Below are 26,847 nucleotides of genomic sequence, written 5' to 3'. Positions count from 1 at the left end.
ACCCAATTTCTGCAGATAACTAATTTCCTCTCATCTTTGAATAATGCATATGTACGTGGGCAGAAGGAGCACCGGCTCGCAACATATGGCTAGAACAAAGCATATTGTTAAAGATAATTAAGGGAACAAAACTTCTCAGAGACAAGCAGAAAAACTCTCAGCATCTGCTACTGTAAAATAAAAAAAGAAGAATGTCCTGAATCCGTTACACAAACAAACAAACAAGAAACTACGCAAGCAGTAATAAGTTAGTAATAAAAAATAAATAAATAAATGAAACAAAAAGTGATTAGCACAAATGCCCTGACATTTGAAACCTTCAAGTAAATGTATTCAGATAATCTACACTTGAGTTTAACTTGCAACAAAAGGCGGGAAATGATATAAAAACAAACAGCACAAAGAACCTAAATGTGTGTCCTGTTCGATGATATGGAAGAAAAAAGCCACTTGTTTATTCAACGATATTCTCGCCTATAAATCATCATCATCATTAATCAGCTGCCCTAAAAGAGTAACCACACACATTGCATCTTGCAATGGGGGAATTTAGTTTATTCCCCATGTACAAACAACAAAACCAGTATTCAATTATACGTTTCTTTATTCATTTTATTTATGTAAATTGCCTGCATATAATATTATTCAGTGAAAATGACTTGTCATTGGTGAGATCCCTCTAAACTGCAGATAAACTCTCAGCAGGGGGTGAAGTCTTCTTTAAAGTCTCTTATCCTCTCACCTTCATCCATAATTTAGTTGTACAGTTTTTGTAGAAAGCATTTGTGTTTTTGAAGTCTGCATGCCTTATAGAAAATACCCTGTTCAGAAAGTGTATAGAACTTGCGTTAGGGTTCATGCTTTAAAGCAGTTCTTCGGACCGCTTGGAAATAGGACTGACAGTCTCACGCGCGTGGCCTCAAACTTGCACACAAATCAAATGTGATAGAGACAAAATATGAGTCCAGGAGTGCGGACAGGGCAAGACTGAACTCAGCAGGTCAACCAATCTTTCACAGAGACAATGCATGTGCAATTTTTCCATTCTTCGCCGTTATTTGAGTGTGCTGCAGGTTTACATACTGTGCGTCTCCCCCTGCAGCGGTTGTGCTTATGTCTGGTGCACCAGCAAACGTCTTCCAGCCTTCAAATTGTCTCAAATTCAAGCCGAAACACATGCAATAATGCACTTCAATAAGAGTCAAGGCCCGTTCACACCAAAGACGATAACTATTATAAAAAATATCATTGGAATTAGGGCTGGGCGATATGGCCAAAATTTCATATCCCGATATAGCTCATTTGATATCCCGAAAACGATATACATAACGATATAGCAATTTTTCTGTTAATTCAGTTCATGAATAGTCTATATAAAATTGCAATGTGGAAATGCAGTTTGAAATGATATACAAAACAAATAAAAGGTAGTAGGGACGAAATATTTATTTTATTTATTTATTTATTGCAGCGTCTGTGTCTGGAGTTTGTTTTGAGGGCTTACGTCACCACTCGACGCTGCTTTTGCTCGTTGACTTTCTCTGTATTATTTTTCGTGGTTCTTGCGCAGGTGATAAAATAAATTAGTATTGTTGGAGTCCGTTGTTGGCACTGGGAGCTGGCAAACTTTACAAACAACTGTTGTCTGGTCCACGTCGGTCTTCTTATATCCAAACCACATCCATGCGACAGAAGTCGCCCCTCTTTTAGGTACAAGCTCCTCGGTTTGGGTTGGCTGGTCATCTTGTTGAGAATTACCCTGGTCTGAACCGCGTCTACTACCGTCTTCCTCCATGTTTGTTTATGTATTGCAGCGTGCATGGGCATGCCGTGAGGTGCATCTTGACGTAAAATTCTGCCGTAAAACGCCTTATCGTGGCGTAAACGATAGAGCCTTATATAAAACGATAGACATTTTCTATCGTCCAGACGATATATTTCGTCATATCGCCCAGCCCTAATTGGAATCACTCTTAGAAGGATTTATTTTTTTCCAGGTAATGAATGATAAAGTCATTGACAGCCAATCAGAATCCACTTGAGTTTAGAGGGCTCACGCTTTTAAGGCAGCAAACAACACAACTGCATGTGCGTGGATGCCAATATAGTTATCATTATAGTTATTCGTCTTGGTGTGAACGGGCCTTCGGGGGAAATTGATCATTATAATGCGTAATTATAATGCAGATAAAACATACAATAGAATAGCTTAAAGAAACCGACACCGCGGGCCTTCGCCGTGGTTAAATACACAAGCGTTGCGTTTGGCTTCATATTTCTCGTAAGAGTCTTTGCATCGGGATTCTATTAAAGCTGCTTTTCTGTTACGGTTCGATTAAGAGGTTTGACCTCCGGGTCGTTCATTTGCGGTGGGACTGATGTGTACAATATATGGCTACTATTTCGTCCTTGAGGTACAGGGCGTTGATCGATACCATGAAAATCTGCACGACAAAGTTTATAAAGCTAAAATAGAGTATGTGTAGGCGTCAATAACGTGTGCGGTATAAATATACGGATTCTCATCTGTTTGTGCGTCTAACCTTGATCTACACATCAGCTCGGCTCTCTAGAGGGTCGTATTGCATGGATTTTGCAAGGATGTCTCTCCATGCAAGGGGAAAGAAGCTTGCCAGTCACTACAAAGTCCTTGAGTCTGTTCAGAGCAGGGTTTCCCTCAAGGGTTCTCCTCTAAACGGTTGGCGGAGCCATTGTTTGTCTCCGCCGGCTTCTCGCCGTCCTTCTCCGTGTCGTCCCGTGAGGTTTGGGTGGAGAAGGGGTCTGGCGTGTGTTGCCTGAGGTCGGGGCTGAGGAGAGGCAGGTGAGGGAGGAGTGGGCTCTCTTTTAATCGAGCGGACAGTTCTTTAGCGCTACAGGTGGGGGTGTTGGTCTCGTATATGTCGTGAAAGTTGTTGTAGTCGACTTCGTAGAAGCCCTTTTCCAGGGAAAGCACCGGGGTGAAGCGGTAACCCCACAGCACTTCCGAGTCCAGGTAGGAGCTGCGCGCCTGACACGTCATGCCTGGATACATGGAGGGAAATATGGGCGCAGACACGCACACATGCAGGTACATACAAAGACACATGAACACGTGCGCATGGTTATGTATACACACACACACACGCACAGAGGAAAGAAAAAGGGGAGAGAGGGAGAGAAATCAATTATTTATGAGACAGGCTCTCAATGTTTACAGTAGCTGTACCGGTCAGATGATATTGGAGTTACAAGCTTTTGCGGTGAGATATGGGCCGTATCAGTTCGTGAGCTGCATTTCACATTACGTTCCCATTAAGAGCCAAGAAAAGAAAAGAGCTCAGAAGGTCCATAATGTCTATCACATCACAACAATGTCTTTCAATCAATTTTATTTCAATGACACAATGTTCTCTTCTTTCTGTGATAAAATCGAATCGAATTCCATCGACGTATTGGCATGGGGTAAGATGTGCCACTTTTTACTTGCTTTATGTTGTCTTCTGGGCAACAGGAAATGGTGGTAAGAATAATTAAATCCAATTAATCTCAGTTATATTTCAGGATGTTTGTGATATTTGTTAACTTTATTTTTATTACTTTATTTTAAAAACACGCATCCTGAAATATAATTGAAACTTTGCTGCATGGTTTATGAAAATGCAAATAAAAAGCAGCAAAATTGAACAGGGTAATTGGATTGTTAATTATTAGATTTTTTTTTTGTTTTGTTCAAATTTATTGATTCTTGTATAACAAGCAAAAAAAGAATGACATTCCACTGCGAAATAAAACGTAATTCAATATACGTATAAATGGGTCGATGAATGAGTAATTTTGCACAGGAGTGTTGCGCTTCTCAGACTCGTCACCAATTGTGGGTTTGTGCCCAAGGGAAGTGAAGTTGGCTTGTAAAGCGGATTGTTTTACATTTCCTTTCCTGAAAGGTTTTGGGTGTGAAATAATGTAGCATGAGCTGGAAGCCAAAGGCATTACAGTGATCAAACGGCATATTTCATTTACTATTTGGTGCAGTGTGTGTCTTCAGTTACGGTTATTTGAAAACAGCTTGAAACAGAATTGTTGGCCCATATCGCTAAGTTGTCATGTAAACCTGAGTTAATGTGCTGTGTGCTTCCCACTTCCATATCCATCACGTCCATTTTTCATACACAGAAGACAGGATGCAAAACACAAAAAACAAAACCTCAAGATGATCATTATCCTTTCACGTGACCTCATGCACACCCTCTAAAACAGGATAAAAGGAAATTCCCTAAATTTGTATGTATGTCTTGCATCACCTCAGCAATTTATGTTTTGCCTTAATGGGATCAGAAACTCAAAATCATGCAGTACTTTTAGTGTAGACCTGTAATTACGGAAAAAGTCCAAGTTGTTAATCACTGCCTTTATGTTTTTGCAAAACATTAAGAATAATACTAGACTAAAACCTCATGATTACAGGTATAAGACTCAGTGATGTCGTATATCATAGATAAAACTGTAATTACAGATTATAGAGAATTAAAGCACACCAGCATATAAAGCCAACAGTGTCACAATCTACGTCAGTGGTTCTCAACTGGTGCGTCAAAACCCAAAAATGGTTTGCAGGCCCGTTCTGAAAAGACCACTGAATGCTAATTGGAAAAAGAAATCAGCAATTAATAATATAATCATGCATTGGTAAAAAAATAAAAAGGTACTTTTAAAAGATTTCATTTCTAAGAAATACAAGTAAATTTTTACCTACTTTTGCATAAACAAACTTAGTACTGTGTTGAGTCTCCACTTGATGTAAAATCTGGCTCCTGAAGCAAAACCAATTGAAAACCACTGATCTACAATGTTGCATTGATTGAAACGTAAATGAACGTAACGCTCTGAGAGTCTCTGACTCCCCCTGCTTTTACTTCACATGTTTTAGAGCAGCAAGAGTGTGTGGGAGTGGGTGTAACTCATTTAGCATTGTAGTTTACTCTCTTTTTTCTCTGTGCGTGTGTGTGTTTGAGTGAATGAGAAAGACATGGCGAGGGTGTGTTGATCTCAGTAACCTAACAAAGGCCGGTTTCATGCACGAAGATGCTTTTCAAATCTATAAATAAGGGCACAGCAGCACCTCAAGGCCAGGAGTTCCTATGCCTATTTGTGGAGAACAACGGTGACACTGAAAGCTACTGACACATATGAGTACTATCATTTCTCCTCTGATAAGAAGCACCAATATAGGAGCTGCTGTTGTCTTTGCCATTTTCATCATTTCACTTTAACATACTACATTATGAATTATATTATGATTCTTTTTCTCTGTGTGCTTGGATTACTAAAAGAAATGTAACTCACCTGGGTAATTAAACAAATCTGTATTCACTTATCTTATTGTTCATGAGTGGCAAAGACATGAGAAGTGAAAATCACCGCCTTCAGAGGACGCCAGAATTCTCCACAGGTTTGTCTGAGCTTTAAATGAAAATCCAGCACTAATAGTCAGCGTTCAAATTTAAACTGTTCAAGCACACATCAATAACCTTTAAACTGCCTCCGCAGTTCCTCCCTTAATCAACACAACACCTCATAAAGTCAGCCTTTAAAAATCGATATTAGTTATAGAACATTAATTCAAAGCAAGTTCTTTTCTGTGGGTTTGAGACTCATTAATAGCAAAATGAATGGAAAGTTAATGGGCTCTACTTAAAACTCAGAGAGGCCTATATCTTAATGCCATCAGACATATTTAGTAGATGCTGGCTGGTTATGAGCACTCAATGGGCTGCTGTGTTTTAGGCATTTATTATGCTGATGAGAAGACAAGCATTCAATGGCAGGTTATTTTTCTCTAATAGGTAATAATCCCGATTGATTTTAAATCCATATTGTTAGACATTTGTGATCTGCTTCTAAACTTTAAGTGTTAATTGTACTGCATAATAGCCAGTTCAGAAGCTATACCAATGACCAATTTTAAATGCCCTATCTAGGCATCAAGTACTAATACGTAGCACTCCTCACATGAAGCGCACCAGAGCGCATTTATTTATTTGAAAAGAGTTTGGCTTAAGGATGTTGCTAAAATATCATAGCAAGCACATGTGGTAGAACAGTCAGTTTGAACTATTTGCTTTTTTTCTGAAGAATTGTTTTGATGATTAACATTTCATAACATGTCTTCTCAGCAAATAATGTATGCAATGCTTCTAAAAGAAGACATCTTTAAGAGGTAGCATAATCAAAAGGTAGCAAATTAAGCTTTTAAAGGATTACTTCAGAATTAAAATTTCCTGATAATTTACTCACCCCCACGTCATCCAAGATGATTATGTCTTTCTTTCTTCAGTCGAAAATAAATTAAGGTTTTTGAGGAAAACATTTCAGGATTTTTCTACATATAGTGGACTTCAATGGGAACCAACTGGTTGAAGGTCCAAATGTGAGTTTCAGTGCAGCTTCAAAGTCTCGACACGATCCCAGCCGAGGAGTAAGGGTCTTATCTAGACAAACCATCGAAAACACACACATTTATATACTTTTGAGCCACAAATGCTCGTCTCGCACTAGCTGTGATGAGCCACACATTATGTAATCACGTTGAAAGGTCAAGCGTGACATAGGCGGAAGTACAGACCTAGTTTTTACAAAGCGAATGTGCAAAGACTACGTCAAATGCCTTTTACAAAATAAAATACTACATAAAAGGTAAAACGATGACGGACGATTTTGAATTTGGAGGAGAAAATGAGATGGAGTTTTTCGCCCTACCCTACATTTTCCGTCAGGTTGTGGACGTGCAAGAAGAGCATTTGTGGTTAAAAAGTATATAGATTTTAATTTTTTTTAGAAAATGAGCAATGGTTTGTCTAGGTAAGACTCTTATTCCTCAGCTGCAGAGCCTTTGAAGCTGCGTTGAAACTGCAATTTGGACCTTCAGGTCCACTATATGGGCAAAAATCGTGGAATGTTTTACTCAAAAACCTTAATTTCTTTTCGACTGAAGAATGAAAGACATCAACGTCTTGGATGACATGGGAGTGAGTAAATCATCAGTAAATTTTTATTCTGAAATGAACTAATCCTTTAAACTGCTGCCTATGTAGTCAGCTCACAATAGCTTTTGGAACAGAGTGTCTCAAATATGTTTGCATGTCTTGTTCTGCAGTGTGATGAATCTTTCATCAGGGAAAAGCTGTTGTTCCCGATCGTATCGTTCAGGATCAAGCACATTTCTAAAATGAAAACTGCTTATGTAGCAACAATTATATGATGCAAATTACATCTGACTAACCATCATTACAGTCTTGTCACGTTCATGCAAATTGCAAGCAGTACTCGAGAGACTCACTATAGAACTCCTGACCCTCACTACTGGAAAAATAATAGACTAGACCAAAGCGGCTATCCATCATCTCTGGCACATGCCAGGGCTGAATTAAAGCATTGCTAAATTTGACAAATCAGACACCTGGTTGTTTGTGACCTTATTACACTCACCAGGTCATTAGCTCTCTGTACTGCACATCTAAAGGAAGCCATCATCCCTCATTAGCAATGACTTCGATCTGGTCAGCGAGCCTATTTGTATAAGCTTATCCTGGCCAACAGCACCCTGATCTATACCTGGTGATCTGTCAAAGGTGTAATTTACACATACTTCTGTAGATCAAAGGCATCATAGCACATCACTATTGACATGTGCTTACGTAGGCACATCTCTACAGGGGAAAGTGGAAAACATTTCAAAGTGACAGGAAGGTTGAGGAGACTGCTGATATGTCATATGGCGTCTAGGGCCCAGAGCAAGGTTAGTGTAAGATTAAATTCCTCCCATTAGATCCTTGGATAAATCAATCAATAAGAATTGCATGTTTGTGGTATAAAAACCTCCAAACATGCAAATTTTTGCATTATGAATGCATGAAATCATACAATGCTTTTCACCTTTTCTTTGCTGAATCCTCATTGGTATTCACTGCAAAACAAGCAAAAAAAATTGGATGCCTTCACGGGGAAGCATGTATAATGAATTGGATTTAGATTAGCAGTGTAAGTTCTTTTTGGACAAAGGCCCAATAAGTAATTTGAATTGCAAACATTCACCTGATATATCTGATAAACCATGGGAAATGTTTCAGCCTGGGAATGAATCTGCAATTAGACAATACAGGCCTCTTTATTCCCCAAACAGCTCCAAGAATAAAGAAATCTTCTCAAATCAATATTGCACACAGTGTTCTGCAAGGTTAACGAAGTATCTGAGAATGAGATCTCTAGATAAATCCATCCACTTTCATATATTCAGATGGCATATGTTTGCTGCTAAAGCCCAGGTATTAAACTGGTATTGCTTAACCTAGTAAAGACTGTTCCTAAATAATATTACATTGATTTGCGTTAAGCAGACTATGACACATTTTTTAAGTAATGGACTGAAAATGAGATGGCCCTGAAAACTGAACAAACTGTCTCAGGACTGCTACAGTAACTCCCCATTAATAGCATTATTAATAATCAATCTGAATGCCACAACACCCTGGGCTCTTTGTTGTGTAATGTGTATTAGGCTACGTGCACACTGCAAACCTTAATGCTCAGTACTGATTTATTGTTCAGATCAGATTTTTGTTTTGTTTGTTTGGCTGTTCACATTATCTTTTAAATGTGGCCAATATCAGATTCGAGTGTTAAAGCAACGCTAAATAACTTTTTTTACCTTAAAATAATGTTTCCAAAATCGTACCAGTGGTTAATCAAGTCGTAACAGGATGAAAGGCACTTCTCGATTCGCTTTGCAGCCCTATATCTGCTATAACCGCACTATGCAAGTTTGCCAGATCGGGTCGCGTTTCTGTACAAATTTGACTTGCTTTACGGCAAGCGTTACAAGTCATTATTTTGTTTTTCTTCGTTTCTGATGTCGCAATACATCATACTTTCATAAAATCATGCACATTACTCTACCTTGTCTGTGGACATCATTCATTCTAAAGCTGGATAAACAGCGAGCGTGCGTGCGACAGTAGGCTGCGGGCGGGGAAATTATTTACGACAGCGGTAATGGACAATTCCGCTTACAACCTGTAGGGGGACCGAAGAGGAAAAGTTCTTTAGTGTTGCTTTAATTGGTTACGGTCCTGAACTGACCCGCATGCACACAAGAACGATAACGGCACGCAGCACACTGTCATACGGAAGTAAACACAGAGGTTACTGAAGCCAGCATTTACGTGTTTATTTATATATAGGTGATGTGCCGCAAAAGCCAGCGAATTTGTGCGCAGGCGATAAGGAGGACGCAGACGAGGATGAGCAGAAAGACAGCATTGAGCAACTTTCTTCTCGAACAGTCTCAAGTTTTGCTTGTATAGAGCTGTCACCGTGATCATTATGAGTATAACAGCTCACCATCCCATCAGCACAGAATTGTGATGAATGTCGATCTAGAGTGGCGTAAAAGTCGCATGAATTCCGATATGACTGTTCAGACCGAGGTCGCATTGCAAAACATCCGACCTACATCTGATTTAGGACCCAACCCAATCTCATGAAATGTGTCTCTATAGCACGCATTGTATTTATCGTGCAATGTATTTTTTACGTGCATATGATATGCACTGTAAACCCCTTCGGTAGGATTAATGGTGTGGGGTATGTGCGTATTACACGCTATAAAGTGCGTTTCATATGCACAGGAAAACTGCTTATCATGCACGTAAAATCTCATTTTCGCTTATAAATTGCATGATACTGTAAATACAATGTGTGCTATAGAGAGCGCATTTCATGAGATCATGCTGTAGGACCACATGTAGAAGTGGCCCAAATCAGAATCGAAAAGATCATATTCCACAAGGTTTGCGCTGTTATCACCGTTATAAAAAAAAAATCTGATCTGTGCAACAAAATCGGATTTGGGCCACTTTTGCCTGCAGTCTGAGTGTAGCCTACTGATGTCTTAAGGTATAATACTGTGCTCTCAAAGACATTTTAAAAGCAGTTTCCTCATTGAACTGCCTGACCGTTATTGAGTTTCACTGACCTAAGAACTGGAACAATGTTAATTAAAATGAAGAGTGGAAAAAGAAACTTTTTTTGCTCCAATAAGCTTTCCAAAGGATCCCCTCCAGCAGAGTGGAACATACCCGGAGTACTTTCATCACCTTTCACCTCTTTCCACAACTCCAGCCTGGACAGGTTTGCAAGGACATGGCAAGCCAGACCACAAGAGGCTCTCAGATCCAACCCATCTCATGTGTAGGAAATACAGCATCAATATCAAAACATTTATCTTCTTGTCAGTTTTTGAACGTTATTTTGTGTAGTCAGCATGCTTATGGAAGGGATGACTCAGCACTGTCAGCAAATGAATAATGCCGGAGCAGTTTTGTATATTTAAATGACTGACCTTTAAGTTTCTCGCTTACCACAAACAAAATCATGGAAAATTCATTGAGGTCAACTGCTCTACAGAGCTTGGCAGTTAATGCACAACTTGCTCCTTGAAGCCATTCCAAATGACTGATAGTATAGAGGGTTAATGTAAAGCTTTATTTATGTCATTTCTTACTCATGGAGACTATGACACTTACAGGTCAAGAGCTGAATTGCTTGATGTCAAGGAGAACATACCTGTAGCTTCGACCATGCCCTCCAAGATGACGACAATCTCAAACTCTTCCTTTTCTATCTGTGCCCGGGACATCTCCCAGAAAGGACTCTTCTCATTGATCTCGTGTGAGATAATGAGAGGCGACACCAGGAAGAGGCGATCGTCTCCTGTGTCAAAGCCAATGTTGATATCCGTCTGGTTGAGCGGAATGAACTCGCCCTCCTTGGTCTGCTGCGAACGAATGAGTTTGGCACGGATCGACGCTTCCACAATGTGGGAATTCCTCAGGTCGCCCACTCTAAACATCAGGCACATCTTGTTGTCCCTCACAGATATCACGGCCTTGTGGGAGAACATCAGCGTCTCCGCTCGGTTCTTGGGTTGCGAGATCTTTACGAACATGCAGCCCACCATCATGGCGTTGACAATGGACCCCAAGATGGCCTGTATCAGTAGAAGTATGATCCCTTCTGGGCACTTCTCCGTGATGACACGGTAGCCGTAGCCAATGGTGGTCTCAGTTTCAATGGAAAAGAGGAAAGCCGAGACAAAGCTGTTGAGGTTTTCCACACATGGGGTCCAGCCCTCCTCATCGCCGTGTAGGAGATCTCCTCGTATGAGCGCAATAAGCCACCACAAAAACCCAAAGAAGAGCCAGTTGACCACATAGACCAAGGTGAAAATAAAGAAACTGAGGCGCCAACGTAAGTCAACCAGTGTTGTGAAGAGGTCGCTGAGATAGCGATATGTCTCTTGAACGTTTCCATGATGGACATTGCACTTGCCGTCTTTCTGTACATAGCGCTGGCGGGGTTTCTTAACAGGATCTGAGATGAGGTGGGTGCGATCCGTAGGGATTTGTGATTCCCTCAGGTGCTTGGGGAGTTTCTTCACCTGCTGCAAGAGAGAGAAAAGTAACAAATTCATTCTTGGGTAACATGATCAATGTGACATAGAAATCTTTGCTGAGCTTTTCCTTCCAGGGTAAGGAACTGATTCAAAATAATGATGATGATGATAAATGGGGCTAGTCAAGTCAAGTCAAGTCAAGTCAAGTCATCTTCATTTATATAGCGCTTTTAACAATGTAGATTGTCTCAAAGCAGCTTTACAGAGATAAATGTATAATTTAAGGTAAGATTGTTTTGGCTTTATAGCGGTTCTTTAATAAAGTTATTTTCCAGCTAAAGTTAATTTTGATTGATTCGCTTCCGTCGCAACGATCATTTGTTATTAAATTAGTTATTAAATTATCCTGTTAGAAACGCTGATGGCGTTCAGATGCGCATTAAGAACGGGTTCAATAGTTATGTGCGTTTGAATATATGTGCACAGGTTTGGAAATCCCTACAAACCAAGCCTAAACAAATTACTGGTGTTTCCTTATAGTTTTGATTCAGAATTTTATTTTATTTAATCAAATCGGAGTATATACGCGAATTGAGTTTCCCGACGACGCAATAGGAGTTTTCCTGTCTCTACAATATCAGCAAGTCTGAACCTGTAGACTTATATTAAGCATCACTGTAAGGGAGTTCTAGGGAGACCGTTGGTTTGTTGAGGAATAATACATGCAGGATGTGATGCTTCCAACACATGGTGTTGCAATCTAGTCCCATCAGAATCATATAGCGTATTTTGCATGCCAGGTCAACAGCTCCCATATGCCTCAGTCCTATCTCTTCACTTAGCTGCTATAAGCCAGGCAATGACAGCCATGGATCACATAGTTGCCAACATCAAGCAGAGGTACGTTCCCGCTGTTCCTTCCTAACAACGTAAGTGCTCTGATCTTTGCTACTGTCATGACATTTTCACAGTACGCTCGGCACACACATCACATGCAGATTACTGCAACATTGTAAAAGCACTGGTGGCTTTTTTTTTTTCTTTTTTTTACTATTGCTGCTCTTTTTATCCCCATGACTCTCTTTCGCTCTTTATCATTGGCCCCAGTCCATTTTTTTTTTTTTTTTTTTTTTTTTTTGTTCTATGACAGCTCAATGGGACACTTCCCCCATTGCCTTCCTCTTCCCTATGGGACACTGGCAAGCCCGGATAAGAATCCTTGCCCCCCCTCCCAATTCAACAGCACAGTGTCCTCCACATGAGACAAGGACGCTTTGGCACATTGTCTCTCCATTTGTGGAAGATTGTACTTGGTTGTTAATTGAAACCTGGTATCATGTTAAGGTGGTGGCAGCCAATTATAGGCAAGCCTTAAAGTGCTTATGAAAAAACTGGCACAAACAGAGACCTCATGCTGCACACACACCTGCGTCCCTCTATTTTCTATAAAACAAAGCCAGATCTTGGGCAAAAAATAAAAAAATAAATAAAACAGACACTTTTTGTAAACATCGCAAAATATCTACAACAAGAGCCAATTTTCAGTATTTGGTGTGCCTCCAACTTTGTACTTCAAGATAGATATTACATCCAGTATTAATTATTATACATGATACATGATATGCATTAATTATTATATATTAAATACACTTAAACCAATTATTTGAATTCATAACATGTACAATATTCACACAACATACATAACTTTATAAAAAATATAAAATATTTATATATTTAGATTTTTACACAGATCTCTGAATACTCTGAATGTGTAACCAGCTATTTTATTTAATAACCGTAACATAATATAATGACCATTATACAATGACCTGACAATGATAATGTAAGAACAGCACACAATGCAGATTATTGACAATTGTTGCCTGCATTTTATAGTTAATTACGTTTCTTACCCATTATTTAGTTCCCAGAGTTTTTCAGCCTCCCACATTATTAATAAAAAATAAATAAAATTTGATTTTGATTTATTAATGATTAAAATATACTGAAAACATAAATAAATAAACATTCCTCTTATTTTTATTGTATAATATGCATATAGTTGCATGGTTTGCATGCAGGTAGGCTGGGTGATCTACTACTGAAGCTGACAGTGATATGGGGCCGGCTGACCTCTCTCGGAGTCACTCCTATCTCCATGTCGTGGTCCATGTGGACGCGAGAATCTCCTGCCATCCTCAGCTTCGACTGCAAACCTGAAACAGAGAGAGATAACTCAAAAGAATAAAACAACATAATCGCCCATTCTTATTGCTTAGGAAATAACCAATGCACACTAGGATATTAAACATGTTTTCTTGTGTGTAAAACTTTTAAATAGAGGAAAACAATATTGAGTAGACCTTTAATGAATAGTCAATGAACTTAGAGATTTACTAGTCTAAGCATGAGCTAAACCTTGATACATTACCATTATTGCTTTTGGATGGACAAATGTCATTACATGGATTTATTGTGTCCTATGGGAATATGGGAATGGTTGGTTTTAGGATTACCACTGTTTACAGATTAACATGAGCAAACAAGGCTCATTCAAAATCAGGGTTAATCTGATCAGCTAATATCTCACTCACTGTCTCACCCTCTCTCAATGAGGTGAGTAAACAGATTTATCATGTCAAACACCTCGGGAGAAGCTGTTCAACCATGGCTGTTTGACTCTCTAATGGGCAAACAGAATAACTTAACCTGACTGCTCAGGTTCTCACATTAAATAGAGTGTTTTTTTTAAATGTGACATGACATGACTGTAAGACGGAACAAGACGCACACACACACGGACACCTTTGGGAGAACATCTTCGATGGTAACTTGAAGGATTAAATCAAAGCTCACAAGGGAGATGTACTTTCTGAGTGTGCGGATTGAGTTTAATTTGTGCCTAAAACAGGCTGGCAGTCTCAGCTGTTCCCTGCTCCCTAAAGACCGACTGCATCAGCACCGTCACGCCATGAAAGCTGCTGCTGTCTCCATCATCCAGTCAAGCTCTCCGTCACACTAACACACAGAAGTTACGCCAACCTGGGTGAGCACCTCTGCGTACTCCTCGCTCCTGGCAGCTCGCTATCTCTATTCTGACACTTTTAGTGTTCACCTGTCAAATATATTGAGCTACACTCTGAGCTGATACGGCCTGAACAGAAAGTGCTGCTGTAGTGTAGGACAAAAAGATGATATCCCGAATCCTTTTGATCAATCTTTTTTTAAAGGTGCTCTAAGCGATGTTGGGTGACGTCACTTCTTGTTGACGTTCGAAGTATTGTCAAACAAAACGGAGGCTAGCTCAACCCTCCCTCCTCCTCATCCCGTCCCCTCCCCCTCCCTTCCGTGCTTCCTGAAACAGTCATGAACCATTTAGAAAAACTAAACTGGATTTACCCTGTCCAGCAAAAACAGAGCTACCTGAATTTCAGATTGGAAGCCCTTCTGCCGGCGAACGCTTTTGAACGCTTTTCCGATGTAAATTCGGGACTTTGCGTGTTCCTTTTCCTTTTCCCTATTCTTTGTTATTTGTTCATCGTCTCTTTGGTCGTGTGTCGGCCATATCAATGCTCTCAAGAATATACATTTTTAACGTTAGTCGTTGTCTCCTCTAGCTAACTTCCCTCTTCATGCTTCTCTCTCCTCCACTCCCCACACCCCCCTTCATGTGCACGCGCACTAACCCCCCCAACCCCATCCCCAACCCCAACCCCAACCCCAACCCACACCCCAACCCACACCCCAACCCACACCCCAACCCACACCCCAACCCACCCCCAAATCATTCTTGTCAGAACACTGTTTGTTATGTTTCGTTGTCCAGGCTGGGCCAGTTTGTTTTTGTTGCCGTTTTGTGGAGCCTGGGCTGTCTACAGAGGCCGCATTTTTTTACAGTGTGTTCAGGGGACAGGCAGCGAGCGGAAAGTGAGGAGATGTTTGCTGGATGTGACTAAAAATGTTTTGGCCTAAAAAACGTGTGACATCGCTTAGAGCACCTTTAAATGAGCCAATGTATTGAGACTTTTCTGTAGTTAGAAAATCTTAACAATAAAATAAAATAAAATAAAATAATCTGGACATAATTAATAAGTAAAAATTAAATTAGAAAAACAGTTTTAGCAAATGTAGTGCCTATGATCTGGACATAATGAATAAAATAAAATAAAATAGTTAAAGCAAATGGAGTGTCTATGATCTGGATATAATGAATAATAATAATAATAATAAAAAAAACATATTATAATAAAAAAAGAGTAAAATATAATACAAAAGTTTAAGCAAATGTAGTGCCTATGATTTGGACATACTGAATTAAATAAAATAAAATAGTTAAAGCAAATGGAGTGTCTATGATCTGGGTATAATGATAATAATAATAAAAACATATAATAATAATAAAATTGTAAAATAGAATAAGAAAGTTTAAGCAAATAGGGTGTCTATGATCCGGACAGAAAAAAAAAAAAAAAAAAAAAAAAAAAAATAGTTTAAGCAAATGTAGTGTCTACGATGCACTGTGATTTTGCCAAGTAAGATGTGTTCCTGGATCAACATATTTCTGTCCGAAAATTTAGTCCTAATCCTATCCCTACCCCTAAACCTAACCCTGGCCATAACTCATCCCTAACATCAGTGGGATGTTACACTGATGTAGAAACATCTAACCCTGGTTGTAAGCCAAACTCAGGTCGATTGGAATGTTAATTTATTCACTCTATTTATTTTTATTTTTTTGTTGTTCCAGGATCAGCCTGCGTTAACACAGGGGCGTCCGATCCTGCTCCTGGAGGACCACTGTCCTGTGAGGTTTGGACACCCCTGCCTACATTCACCAGGTTTTGGAGTAAGTTTTACGTTACATCTTACAGTACTGTTTTGTTTCCATTAATGGGTCATTGTTATGGAAAACTGGATTTCTGTTAGTTTAACTTCTAGTTCAGATGTAATGACATGGTGCATTAAGCAATCATTCAGCTCCAGATCCTGGTCACTCCCACACTGCACCTGTGCTCCCGTCGGTAATGTCACGCAGCGTCGTCTATGCTAATCGCTTACATAAGGTGACTAATGACAGCAAAAAATTGATCCCCGGCAGCATATCTGCAAGTCATGCTAGTCATGTTCACTCGCTAAGTGATCTTGAAGCTGTTTAGGATATTAGTTAAGTAATGGCATATATATTTTCCTCTGAAACACAGTGTAAAAAAGGAAGAGAGAGAGAACCAGAGAGAGAGAATACACTCTATTTAGGGGGATAGTTTTCAAATCCCCCATTGCTTAAAAAAAAGACCTTAAAATAGGTATTGATCATCTAGGAGAGTAAATCAATGTAGAGTAATCAGGTGAACCGATGAACCCCGGGAGCAAATTACCACAAAATGCTAGTGCATATTTTTCTTCCATGGCTTGTAATGGCCACACACACAGCTTGAGCTCGGAGAAAATAACCCTCACAGTCGGGAATGAGATAATCAGCACCGTGTAGAGCTAAACACACAAAACCTGGTGTTATATGCATTGGCCAACAGCTGATCTCTGACTAATTAGTGCACCCTAGATAGAAAGCCTCTCGTAATTCAATTTGTACATTTACACACAATTTGTACTTTTACAGGAATTTGAAGGCCGGCCTCACTGGAGATTCAAGTCCTTTGTTTGACCCTTGTTCTTATTTGTCTAATTCCACTCCACCGCAGTTACATCACTCATCTCTATTTGCTCGGCCCTGCTTGCGCGCAGATGGCACGTCAGAGCTGCCATCCACTCAGGAATACAGTGTTGACTGACAGGTCTGCAGTGAAAGGGCACACTGACGTGACCCGCATCCGAATGCACATGGAGAATACATCACAGACAGACGGCAGGCCTCCACAACATTCTGTCCTCTGCCATTTCCACATTTCATGACAAAACGGTCCCTGTGCAGCTCCATGATGGTTGCAGGCCGGTGAAGTGAGCCAGAGCAGAGACTGTTCCCTCCTGCTTATCTGGCTGTTCTGAGGAGGTAACAAGCTCCTTATCGAGCTCTTAGAGGAGCAATGCTTTTTGTGATTTTGGAGTCTGGTTGCAAGCCAGATGAGAGAGAGAGAGAGAGAGAGAGAGAGAGAGAGACGCGAGAGAGAGAGAGAGAGAGAGAGATGGGCAAAGACGAGAGAGAGAGAGAGAGAGAGAGAGAGAGAGAGAGAGAGATGGACAAAGACACGAGAGAGAGAGAGAGAGAGAGAGAGATGGACAAAGACGAGAGAGAGAGAGAGAGAGAGAGAAATGGACAAAGACACAAGCTCACGTTGCAAGCAAATCACTCCGCAGAAGTAGCAGTGCTTCGCCTTCTGAGAATATAGTTCCCAGTATGTATACGGTTAGAAGATGGCTGTGTCTCATGTGACCTTGGTATTTGAACACACTGTGACTATAGAAATCACAACATGTAAATAGGAAAATGTTGGTGTTATTTTGTCACTTATTGGGAGCAGTATGCTAGCTGGAGCCATTTACCTCCAGTCTTTGTGCTAAGCTAGGCTAGCGGTGGGTGCGTCAGACAGAGTTACGGCACGCACGGAGATGAGAAGGGTATGTGTGGACTTATCTAACTCTGGGGGATACGGTGAATAAGCTAAAGTCCCAAAAAGTCGGCGTGTTCCTTCAAGTACAACACATTTGTGTGCTGTGGGCCTGTGTATTTGATAAATTCATACTAAAAAGTAGCGAACTCATAAGAGTCACTGATTCATGAATCGGCACTGGGCGGTATGTTTTTGATTCACTGAAAAGAACTGATTCATAAGAGTCATTTGTCAAAGAATCAGACTACACTGTATGCGTTTGATTCACCAAACAGAACTGTTTTATCAGAGTCATATGTTCGGGAATAGGACTACACTGGTTGTGCTGTGTGTTTCTGAATAATTCAAATCAACCGAATGAATCATTCGTTCAGGAATCGTACTTTAAGCGTATTCTAATTCAAAGTTCTGTCTGCATCACTGGATCGAAACACATGCGACATCTGTTCATGGAAACTTATTCTGGTGAGATATTTGTATGGTGGAGAATGCAGGCTTTTAAAAAAAATGTCAGCTCTCGAATGCTCTATTACTTTCAGACCGGCATCAACATCTCTAAGTGGCTGAAATGATGTTTGTACAGCAACAGTTTTGGCTGTCAGACTGCTTTAATTGCACTGGAAAAAAAGCCGCCGCATAATTTGTCGACATCAGCTTCTTTTCAGTCTGAAAGGTGATCTCTGTCCCGTGAGTGAGACACTCCAGGCGTGCACTTGTATCAATACTAATTAGTGTTTGAATGGCAGGGTTTAGTGGGAGGATTCTCACACACGCTCTCACCCCTTCATCATTGCCTCTTAGAGGAGATCAGCGCAACACGCTGGGAAACACTTCATGCGCTAGACCTGCAGATTCGTCATCAGACTGCAGGGCTGTTAAAACCTCCCTAAACAAATAGGACCAGCTGCTTTATCGCAAAGAGAGACATTTCCTGCAATGTCTGGGGAATGACCCACGTGTTTTTGTCAACAACACACTGCAGTCCCAGAGATGTCCAACAACCCGATCTACTCAAACACATGGGACAGCAATGACTGCTGGAGGAGGAATCGAGCTCACGCTGCGGCGGAGCGTTTTACTACTCAGAGATGAGTTCATTCATCCATGTCCTGCAGTGAGGGGTTGCGCTTTTTGCTCTCTTCCCTTTTTATTTCGCAGGAGTAAGCAATTCTGAAGAGTCATCAAAACAAACAGCGTAGAGCTTCCTCTTTCGACTCTTCAACATAGCATTTCTGTAGCAGTGTTACAATCCACACAGTCCCTGTGCAAATCACTGCTGCCTACACACTTCTAAAGGCCTTTTGTAGAAGATGAAAGTTAAAAATTCATTTGAATGCCCTGAAACATCACATGCATTAAAAAAAAAAAATTCTATAATTTTTTTCAGTGTTTGATAACCTATGGTCATAATAATGGCACTAAAAGTAACTAAATGTGAATTAGTTGAAGCAACATAAAAACCCATGCTGGATCAAAAGAATTCCCCCAAATGTTGCCCCAACTAGTCAAACACAGTTGCCTGAACAAATAATTTCATAATGAACAAATATTAAGCTGTCAAGCTTTAAAGGAGAGCCATGGAATTATGAAAGTCGTACATTTGACTTGTGTGCTGTATTCCAAGTTTTCAGAAACCATATGATGATTATGTGGAAAAGGCATTATCAAAAAATGTCAAATATAGTTTGTCATCACGGAAAAATTTTATGATACTTATGCATCCTTTTTTGATTAAAAGCTATAGTCTATGGTGAGCGGGAGGGGACATGTTCGGTTCACTTTTGTCGTGGCCACGAGATATTAATTTGTGGGAACGTGATAATAAGTCGTGGCCACGGGATGTAAAGTTGTGGCCTTGAGATCCTATGATGAGAGAACAACATATTTTTCATTTTTCATGTGTTGAAGGAACGAAATCTATATCTCGTAGCCATGAGTTAAATACGTAAACAACCTGGGTGACCATAGCAACCTGGAATTATTAGAAATGGATATAGGCCTATAATAAGATTTATTTTTGATTAAGAAAAAGTGCGGAATTAAGAAATTATTATATTAACATGTTGCCTATTATATTACGCCCGATGTTGCCTATATACTACAGGCATTAATATATTAATATAATCATTTCTTAATTCCGTCCTTGTTTTGTCATTCTTAATTAAAAATAAATCTTATTATAGGCCTATCCATTTCTGATAATTCCAGGTTGCTATGGTCACCCAGGTTGTTTACGCATTTAACTCGTGGACACGAGAAATAGATTTTGTTCCCTCAACATATGAAGTCGTGGCCACGAGAAAGATATGTCGTTCCTTTAGGATTTCAAGACCACAACTTTACATCGCGTGGCCACGACATAAAGATGACGTTACCTCCAAAAAATGATCTCGTAACCATGACTTATGATCACGTTCCCATGAGTTAATGTGACGTTCATACGAATTGATATCTCGTGGCCACGACAAAACTAAGTGAACAGAACATGTCCCCTCCCGCTCACCGTACTAGTCCTCTTGAAATTCAGAAATTCATTTAGATTTGCGATGACTTGAGGGTGAGTAAATTATGATAAAAAAAGTAGATTTTCGGATGAACCATCCCTTTAAAAAAAAGGTTTTCCCAAACTGGAGGGATCTTCAGGGGGTTATATTTTAAATCCTAAAATATAAAGCTGAAATGATTTAAGTTGAAATAATACACTTAATAGAAAACAAATAGTTTATTTGATGACCTGCATATAATGAGAACCACAAGCATGCAAATGTGTCGTAACTTCAGGTCAGCGGGACCTAAAAAACAAAGTCTACTTTATGAGAGATTGGAACATACCCTGCGTTCGGACACTTCGTCAATGTCCTCGTTGCAGCGTCGTCTTTGGTGTGAGTGCGAATGTGTTTGAACGTGCATGCACACACACACAGCGCATGATGGCTCGGCTGTCTATATCTGAAACTGTTATGACACTTTGAGGTTAGTCGGGGCAGATGAGTTAAAATGCCCCTGGAACGAACAGCATCCAGCGCGGCTCGCTGCCAGCTCCACATTCACTCGCCTGCGAGTGTGTGTTCAGCCGTGCAAGTGTGTATTAGTGTCCCTATCGCTCTGAATGACACCAAGCCTTCAAGAAGACATCCTGTCCACACTAAGGACAATTAGCCTAATGAAAGGAGTGCGTCTCGGAGAGAGCGTCCTATCAGTGACAGGAATAGCAGTGGCTGAAACTAAGCCGGCACTGGCGCCATGACAGCGACCTTCCTCGCCGTCCCACACCAACACAAGTGATGCTTCGGGAAGTTCACATCGGCGGCCAAATCACACCCACTCCAAAAGGCTTTATAGGGTGTGCATGAATGCATACATCCCTGGTCCAATGACACTCACTCAAGAGTGCTAACAAGGCCGTGCTCTCTAGGCGGTCCTGACTGGATGTGTACGTGCGTGTTTGCTGGGGGTGGGTTGTGTTAAGTAGAGAACAGGCTCTTCAACACTCTCTCCCGTGTTTATCAGATGGCCTGTCAGCTCCCTGAAGTGATTTGCAGCACCGGGTCTGCCAAAGTGAGCGCCGTGTCCAACTGCCCTAATTAGCATTCCTCGATCACTGAATCACAGCCTCAACAAGGCCACTTAAACACCTTAAGTCTGTCAATAAAGTGGTGCGCAAACAGAAAATGCTAAAACCTTTTCTTTTGGGAACACTTGTAATCCAGTGATAATGGACTGGGATCTCTGGGGAATCTCTGGGAAATATTCAAAATGTCAGCACACGTGAAATGATTGGTGCAGCGCATTCACTCGCCGGCAGATCCTCCCGAAGACAGACCATCTGTTCTGCACAAACACACTGTACATCAGAGTTCACTGTACTGGAAATCAAAGCTCTTATTCTCTACACTGAGCAGGCTGGATACCTATATGATGCAATCTGTTTGGATTTCCATTCACGGTTCAATAACAGTATTGCGAAAAAGGAAAAAAACATATACATTTTTAGAAATATATGCCGCATTATACACAAAGGGCCAGATTTACTAAACAGGGCAAATTAGCTTGAGAGCGCAATTCCATTAAAGCGTCAATGGGGGTGGAAGGTTCTGCGCTTGATTTACTGACGTAAATGAAAGTTTACGTAATGACCAATGCACTCTATCAAGAGCAGCGTAAATTAGCGTCTGGTTTAAGACGTGCTTTTTTGGCCGGTAAATAACCAGTAAATTGACTATAGCGCAAATCACCTTGCGTGATTCATTTAAATACTTCATATAAATTTTGCGTCTGAAAGGGAAACTCCTACAAATGCATATGCAACAAGATCAGACGTAAAAATAAAGCCTTTTCAGTGCTAATGTTTCACTGCATGTCTTTAGTAAATCTAAACCGTATTTTTTTAATGCCAAAATCGGGTTACAAGCTGTTAGTAAATCTGGCCCTGAAGGATGTATTCAGTTTAAATATATATTTTCTTGGTAAAGTAAAAAAAAAAAAAAAAAAAGTGCGAAAATAAATTTATTTTACAAAAATAAATTATTCCTCAACCTTATCTTGTAACAAAAAGGTGATATTTTTGGCGGGTAAAATCCAGTCATCTCAACTAGGAATTCACACGACTCAAGCTGGTCCTCACAAAGATAACTATACAAGTACACACACACGTACACACTGCAGTCTTTCACGGCCAGAGATGTCCTATTTATTGCAGAGATTGGATGCAGCTAAAATAAAGCGTCTGGCAAACTTTTGATTGTGTTTGTTGTAATATTTCTCCAAGCACATCTTTTCATGCTTATAAATCAATACCTGCTATATTTAGCGAAGGCTTGAGCTTGTTTTCTTTCAGATAGACATCAGATGTTGTGATGCATCTCTGATTTGTTTGCGTAAGTGTGTCGGCAGCATCGTGTGCGATGCAGAAACCAGGCCTGAATGTAACTATAAATCTGCCGTTTAGCCACACCTTTTGTTCCTTCACCTTGCCTTTTCATTATCTGTTATGTCTGCTTTTATTGCACGCTGTCAGTTTCACACAGGCACACACAACCGTGAGGCCTGCCGTGTTTATGAGGCAGAAGGTGAAGGAACGATTCTCTGTTACGGCACGGAGCGGATCGTCTGTTTTACGAGTGCCGATACTTCCCACTGTGTTGCTCACGTCAGCTCTATAAGTCACAGAACTGCGGTGACAGGCTGGAGTGTAAAAAGAAGATCTACATTCAAATGTGATGCTGCTTTCACATATCTGAGAATTACCATAACGTCTACGCTGAGCTGTTCGCATCCTCAGACTCAGAAATGACTCGTTTCTATGGCAACACTCACAACACCGAAAGAGCTTCAAAGTACCTAATCACTCAATTAACTCAATTCGCTGCAATTCATACCTACATAATCTCTTGCAATAAAAGTGGAGGGACAAAAGTAAAAGTGCTTATAATATAATATAATAATGTTGGAGTCGTTCGGGTGTTTTTACATGAGGTCACGTGCAGGAGAAGCTCAAGCTTTCATTAAAGTCCAACTTGATATGTCTGACAAAGATGGGAATGGTTAACTATTTCTCATTTGAACAAAGTTACTTGCACAGTTTCATGTCTTTTATTTTGTTATGTCTTAAAGGCCTAGTTTCTGTCTTTTATTTCTTGGTTTCCTTGTGTATTCTAGTCTTTCGTTGGTTTATTAAGTCTTGTCTGATTTATTCAGGTTGAATAGACTTGTTAGCTCGTTATTTTCTATGTATATGCATAATTTGTTATAATTTTATGTATTGTCAAGAGAGTTTATTTTTATCACAATATCATGAGGTAGAACTAAATAACACATAAGAGAAAATATATTTCACTCGTATGTTGCCATTTGTTTTTACCAATTTATTTCCCAATATTTGCTAAAATTCTAAGAAAAACAGGTGTTTCTTCCCTTGTTACTTTCTATAATCAAAATGTTGTATGCAAAACACTGTTTTGACAATGTTGTTGGTATAATACGAATGCATTTTTGTTATCAATCTAAAGGATATTTTGTCTTCAATATCAATTTCCATCCTTAAAATCCTTTGTAATATCTCTTTAACAAAAGTTATTTCATCAATGACATCATCTGCCAGGAAGTGACATCAGTTGATGTGAAAACAACCGCCAGAACAAACATCAGTACGTTCAATGGATTCGGTGATATTCCCTGTAACTAATAACTGCAAAACACTGTATTCTGTTTGATATCAGCATTTTGACCATTGACTTCAGCTCTTTATTTCCATCCTGTTTATTTTCTCTTAATAACTAAGCTGGAATTAATAAAGTTGAATTACCTGAGCAAAGTTGAAAAAGTACAGCATAAGATGAATGACCCACCATAAGATTTAATCTAAAGACCTGTCCTTTAAACCGCTAGCCTTTCAGAGCATACGGATCAATGCAGCAGGAAATACAATTCCTCTCAAACTGCAGCAGACGCGAAGATACTCTGAATGTATTAGACAGAAGTTTGATCTAATTATGAACAAGGAGATGGATTGCGCTTGAGGACTTTTCTGCTCGGATCTCACCTAACACAATACAAATGGAGCACGGACTTTGGGAGCAAATGAGGTGCAACTAACTAGTTGATGCACGTCCACACACACACATCAACACAAACACAGTTACGCTGTGTGTGTGCAAAGTCGGTTTCTTTCAAGGTAGCTCAGTGACAGTTGGGACTTCCACAAATGTGAAGTGTAGGATCACTCAACAATTAGCCTGACCGTGACTTCAGAGAACCGTATTTCTGCTGCATGGTCAGGATTGCAAGTGTTTTCTGTGCTCACTTTGCTGAATATGTTATGCCCAGCTCTGAATTGAAATGATGCCATTATGCACTCATCCTCATGCCATTCCAGATCTGTGGCTTCTCTCATGGAACACCACATTAAACAAAAATAATAAATAAAGCTCAAATCTATATGACTTATTTTTTATGGAACAACAAGTGAAACAGCTTGCTGAGGCATTCAAGCTTCAAAAAGAACACAAACGCATTATACAAAATATTCCATGTGACATGCACTTTATTCTGAAGCCATAACATAGGTCTGTGTGAGGAACATCAATTTTGAAAACAAATTTCTTCCTTTGCAATTCACAGACAAATTAAAGTCATTCTAGTTTGAGTCAGTAAATAATTCTCCCTTTAGTAATTCACACTGGCAGTAAAAGTGTAGAAGGTAATTGAGTAAGGCCTTTGGTGTGTGTGACGCAGCTGTTTTGCTCAGAGTTTAGGGAATTCTCATAAAGTCAAAGAGGTCAAAGGTCACTCCATCAGAATTAACTGTGCCATGGCGACCATTGGCTTAAATGATGCGCAAACTCTGGCAAACACTGACAATCCTGCAAATGGATTAGGCTGAAAAGTCCAGTACTGCATTTATGTGCTTAGGTGTGTGTGTGTGTGTGTGTGTGTTGATCAGGCTTTGCCTACAATGTAGGGAACACATATCCCCATGAGGATAGTAAAAACTAAAATCACTCCCATTTATGAGCAACAGCCAACAATCCCCACGGGGAAAACTGCTTAGTAAACATACTAAATAATGTCTTAAGGAAGAGTGAGAGTTAAGTTTAAGCGTAAGGTTAGAGGATACAAAATTTGCATAATGTTTGTGTTTCTAGTAACTCCATGTATATTTAAACATGACATGAGTGAAGCAAAAGTGAAACAGCACATTTTACACATTAGCGAGGCAAGCTGCAAGCAAACTATGAAAAATTCACAATCTCGCACTCATTCCCTCTCCTTGAAGCCACGATGGAGCTGGCTTTAATAATCTTCCCCTTTATCGAGCAGCCCCCGCTTTGTTCCCTGCTTTTCGAGCTGAGTTATCTGGAGACCCTTAAGTGTGACAGGACCAGAGAGGCTAGACGGAGGAAAATCTCAGTTTGTATTCGCAGCCCCAGGCGAGAGGACTAATACCCCTGTAACCAAGAATCAGAGAGAATCGATATGACTCCCGCCGACAGACATTCACTCGGTTCTCCTCTAGAAAGTGTGCGATCGCCGCAACACACACGCACGTAAACGCACACGTGCATGCACTCACATGCAAGTTCTCCTGCAATGCAACTGACAAGGCTTGCGAAACTCCTGCAATGCACTAAAACACGTGCTCACTCTCTAACCCGGGAATGCTGGGGAAACACACAACCTCGCGTGCTGGAAGGCACTTAAGATCCATGGCATTGTGGATTGGCGTCTCAATGGGACAGGGGTCGGCGATGGGGTAATCCTGTGATCCCCGCCGGCTCTCTGTTCCTCTCAGCATGCAGATCCTCCTCAAGAGGCACGATGGCATCGAGACCTCATTCAACGGTGACACAATCGGACTCTATTCTCTCCCTCCTCTCAGACTTACCTTCATCGGAGCGCAGAGGTATCTGTGCGGTGTCATGTTAGGGCATCTGCGCTCGGTTCTGACTCCAGCTCTGATGTGCTCATCTCAACAGCCTCACTGACTCGACACACACACAGCGCTCCACCACCTCCTTACCTCGCTCTCCTGGAGGATGCGAGCGAGGGAGCGAGAGAGAGAGAGAGTGAGAGAGAGGGAGGGAGGGATGTGAAAGTGAGCATGAGAGGATGTTTCCTCCCCCACATCCCCCTGTTCCTCCGTCCCCCCTCGCAGGATTTGTCCTTTCGTACTCGCGTGCGTGTGTGTGTGTGTGTGTGTGTGTGGAAGCATCCTAGTGCGTGATGAGTTGGATTCTGCAGGCTGAGGTTTACGCAACTGCGTGAAAACGAGACGAGGGAGAGAAGGAATCGTGCTAGATGTGCCGGATAATCAATTCCTCTCTTTTTTTTTTTGCTTAAGAACAGCCTGAGGGT

At 40.5% G+C, this 26,847-nt stretch overlaps 1 protein-coding gene across 1 annotated transcript; it reads right to left on the bottom strand.

The window, feature by feature from the left end:
- Nucleotides 1–588: 588 nt before the first annotated feature.
- Nucleotides 589–26,633, bottom strand: kcnj5 (potassium inwardly rectifying channel subfamily J member 5). Its single transcript, XM_079874887.1, has 4 exons — nucleotides 26,378–26,633; nucleotides 13,562–13,644; nucleotides 10,600–11,476; nucleotides 589–3,021 (listed from the first exon to the last, which is right to left on the bottom strand). The coding sequence occupies exons 2-4, from the start codon at nucleotides 13,622–13,624 to the stop codon at nucleotides 2,678–2,680; spliced, it is 1,284 nt and encodes a 427-aa protein (XP_079731013.1). The 5' UTR covers nucleotides 13,625–13,644; nucleotides 26,378–26,633; the 3' UTR covers nucleotides 589–2,677.
- Nucleotides 26,634–26,847: the final 214 nt, after the last annotated feature.

The sequence above is a fragment of the Squalius cephalus genome (assembly GCF_949319135.1).
Source record: "Squalius cephalus genome assembly, chromosome: 6".
Classification (NCBI taxonomy): domain Eukaryota; kingdom Metazoa; phylum Chordata; class Actinopteri; order Cypriniformes; family Leuciscidae; genus Squalius; species Squalius cephalus.
The sequence above is the reverse complement of the archived record's forward strand: the minus strand, read 5'-3'. Positions and strand labels throughout refer to the sequence as shown.

Excerpts from the sequence above, each read along its gene's own strand:
- kcnj5 (XM_079874887.1), bottom strand. The coding sequence starts at position 13,624 with ATGGCAGGAGATTCTCGCGTCCACATGGACCACGACATGGAGATAGGA. Across the intron at positions 11,477-13,561 it reads TAGGAGTGACTCCGAGAGAG|CAGGTGAAGAAACTCCCCAA; the intron begins GTCAGCCGGCCC and ends TCTCTCTTGCAG. Across the intron at positions 3,022-10,599 it reads GGGCATGGTCGAAGCTACAG|GCATGACGTGTCAGGCGCGC; the intron begins GTATGTTCTCCT and ends CCATGTATCCAG.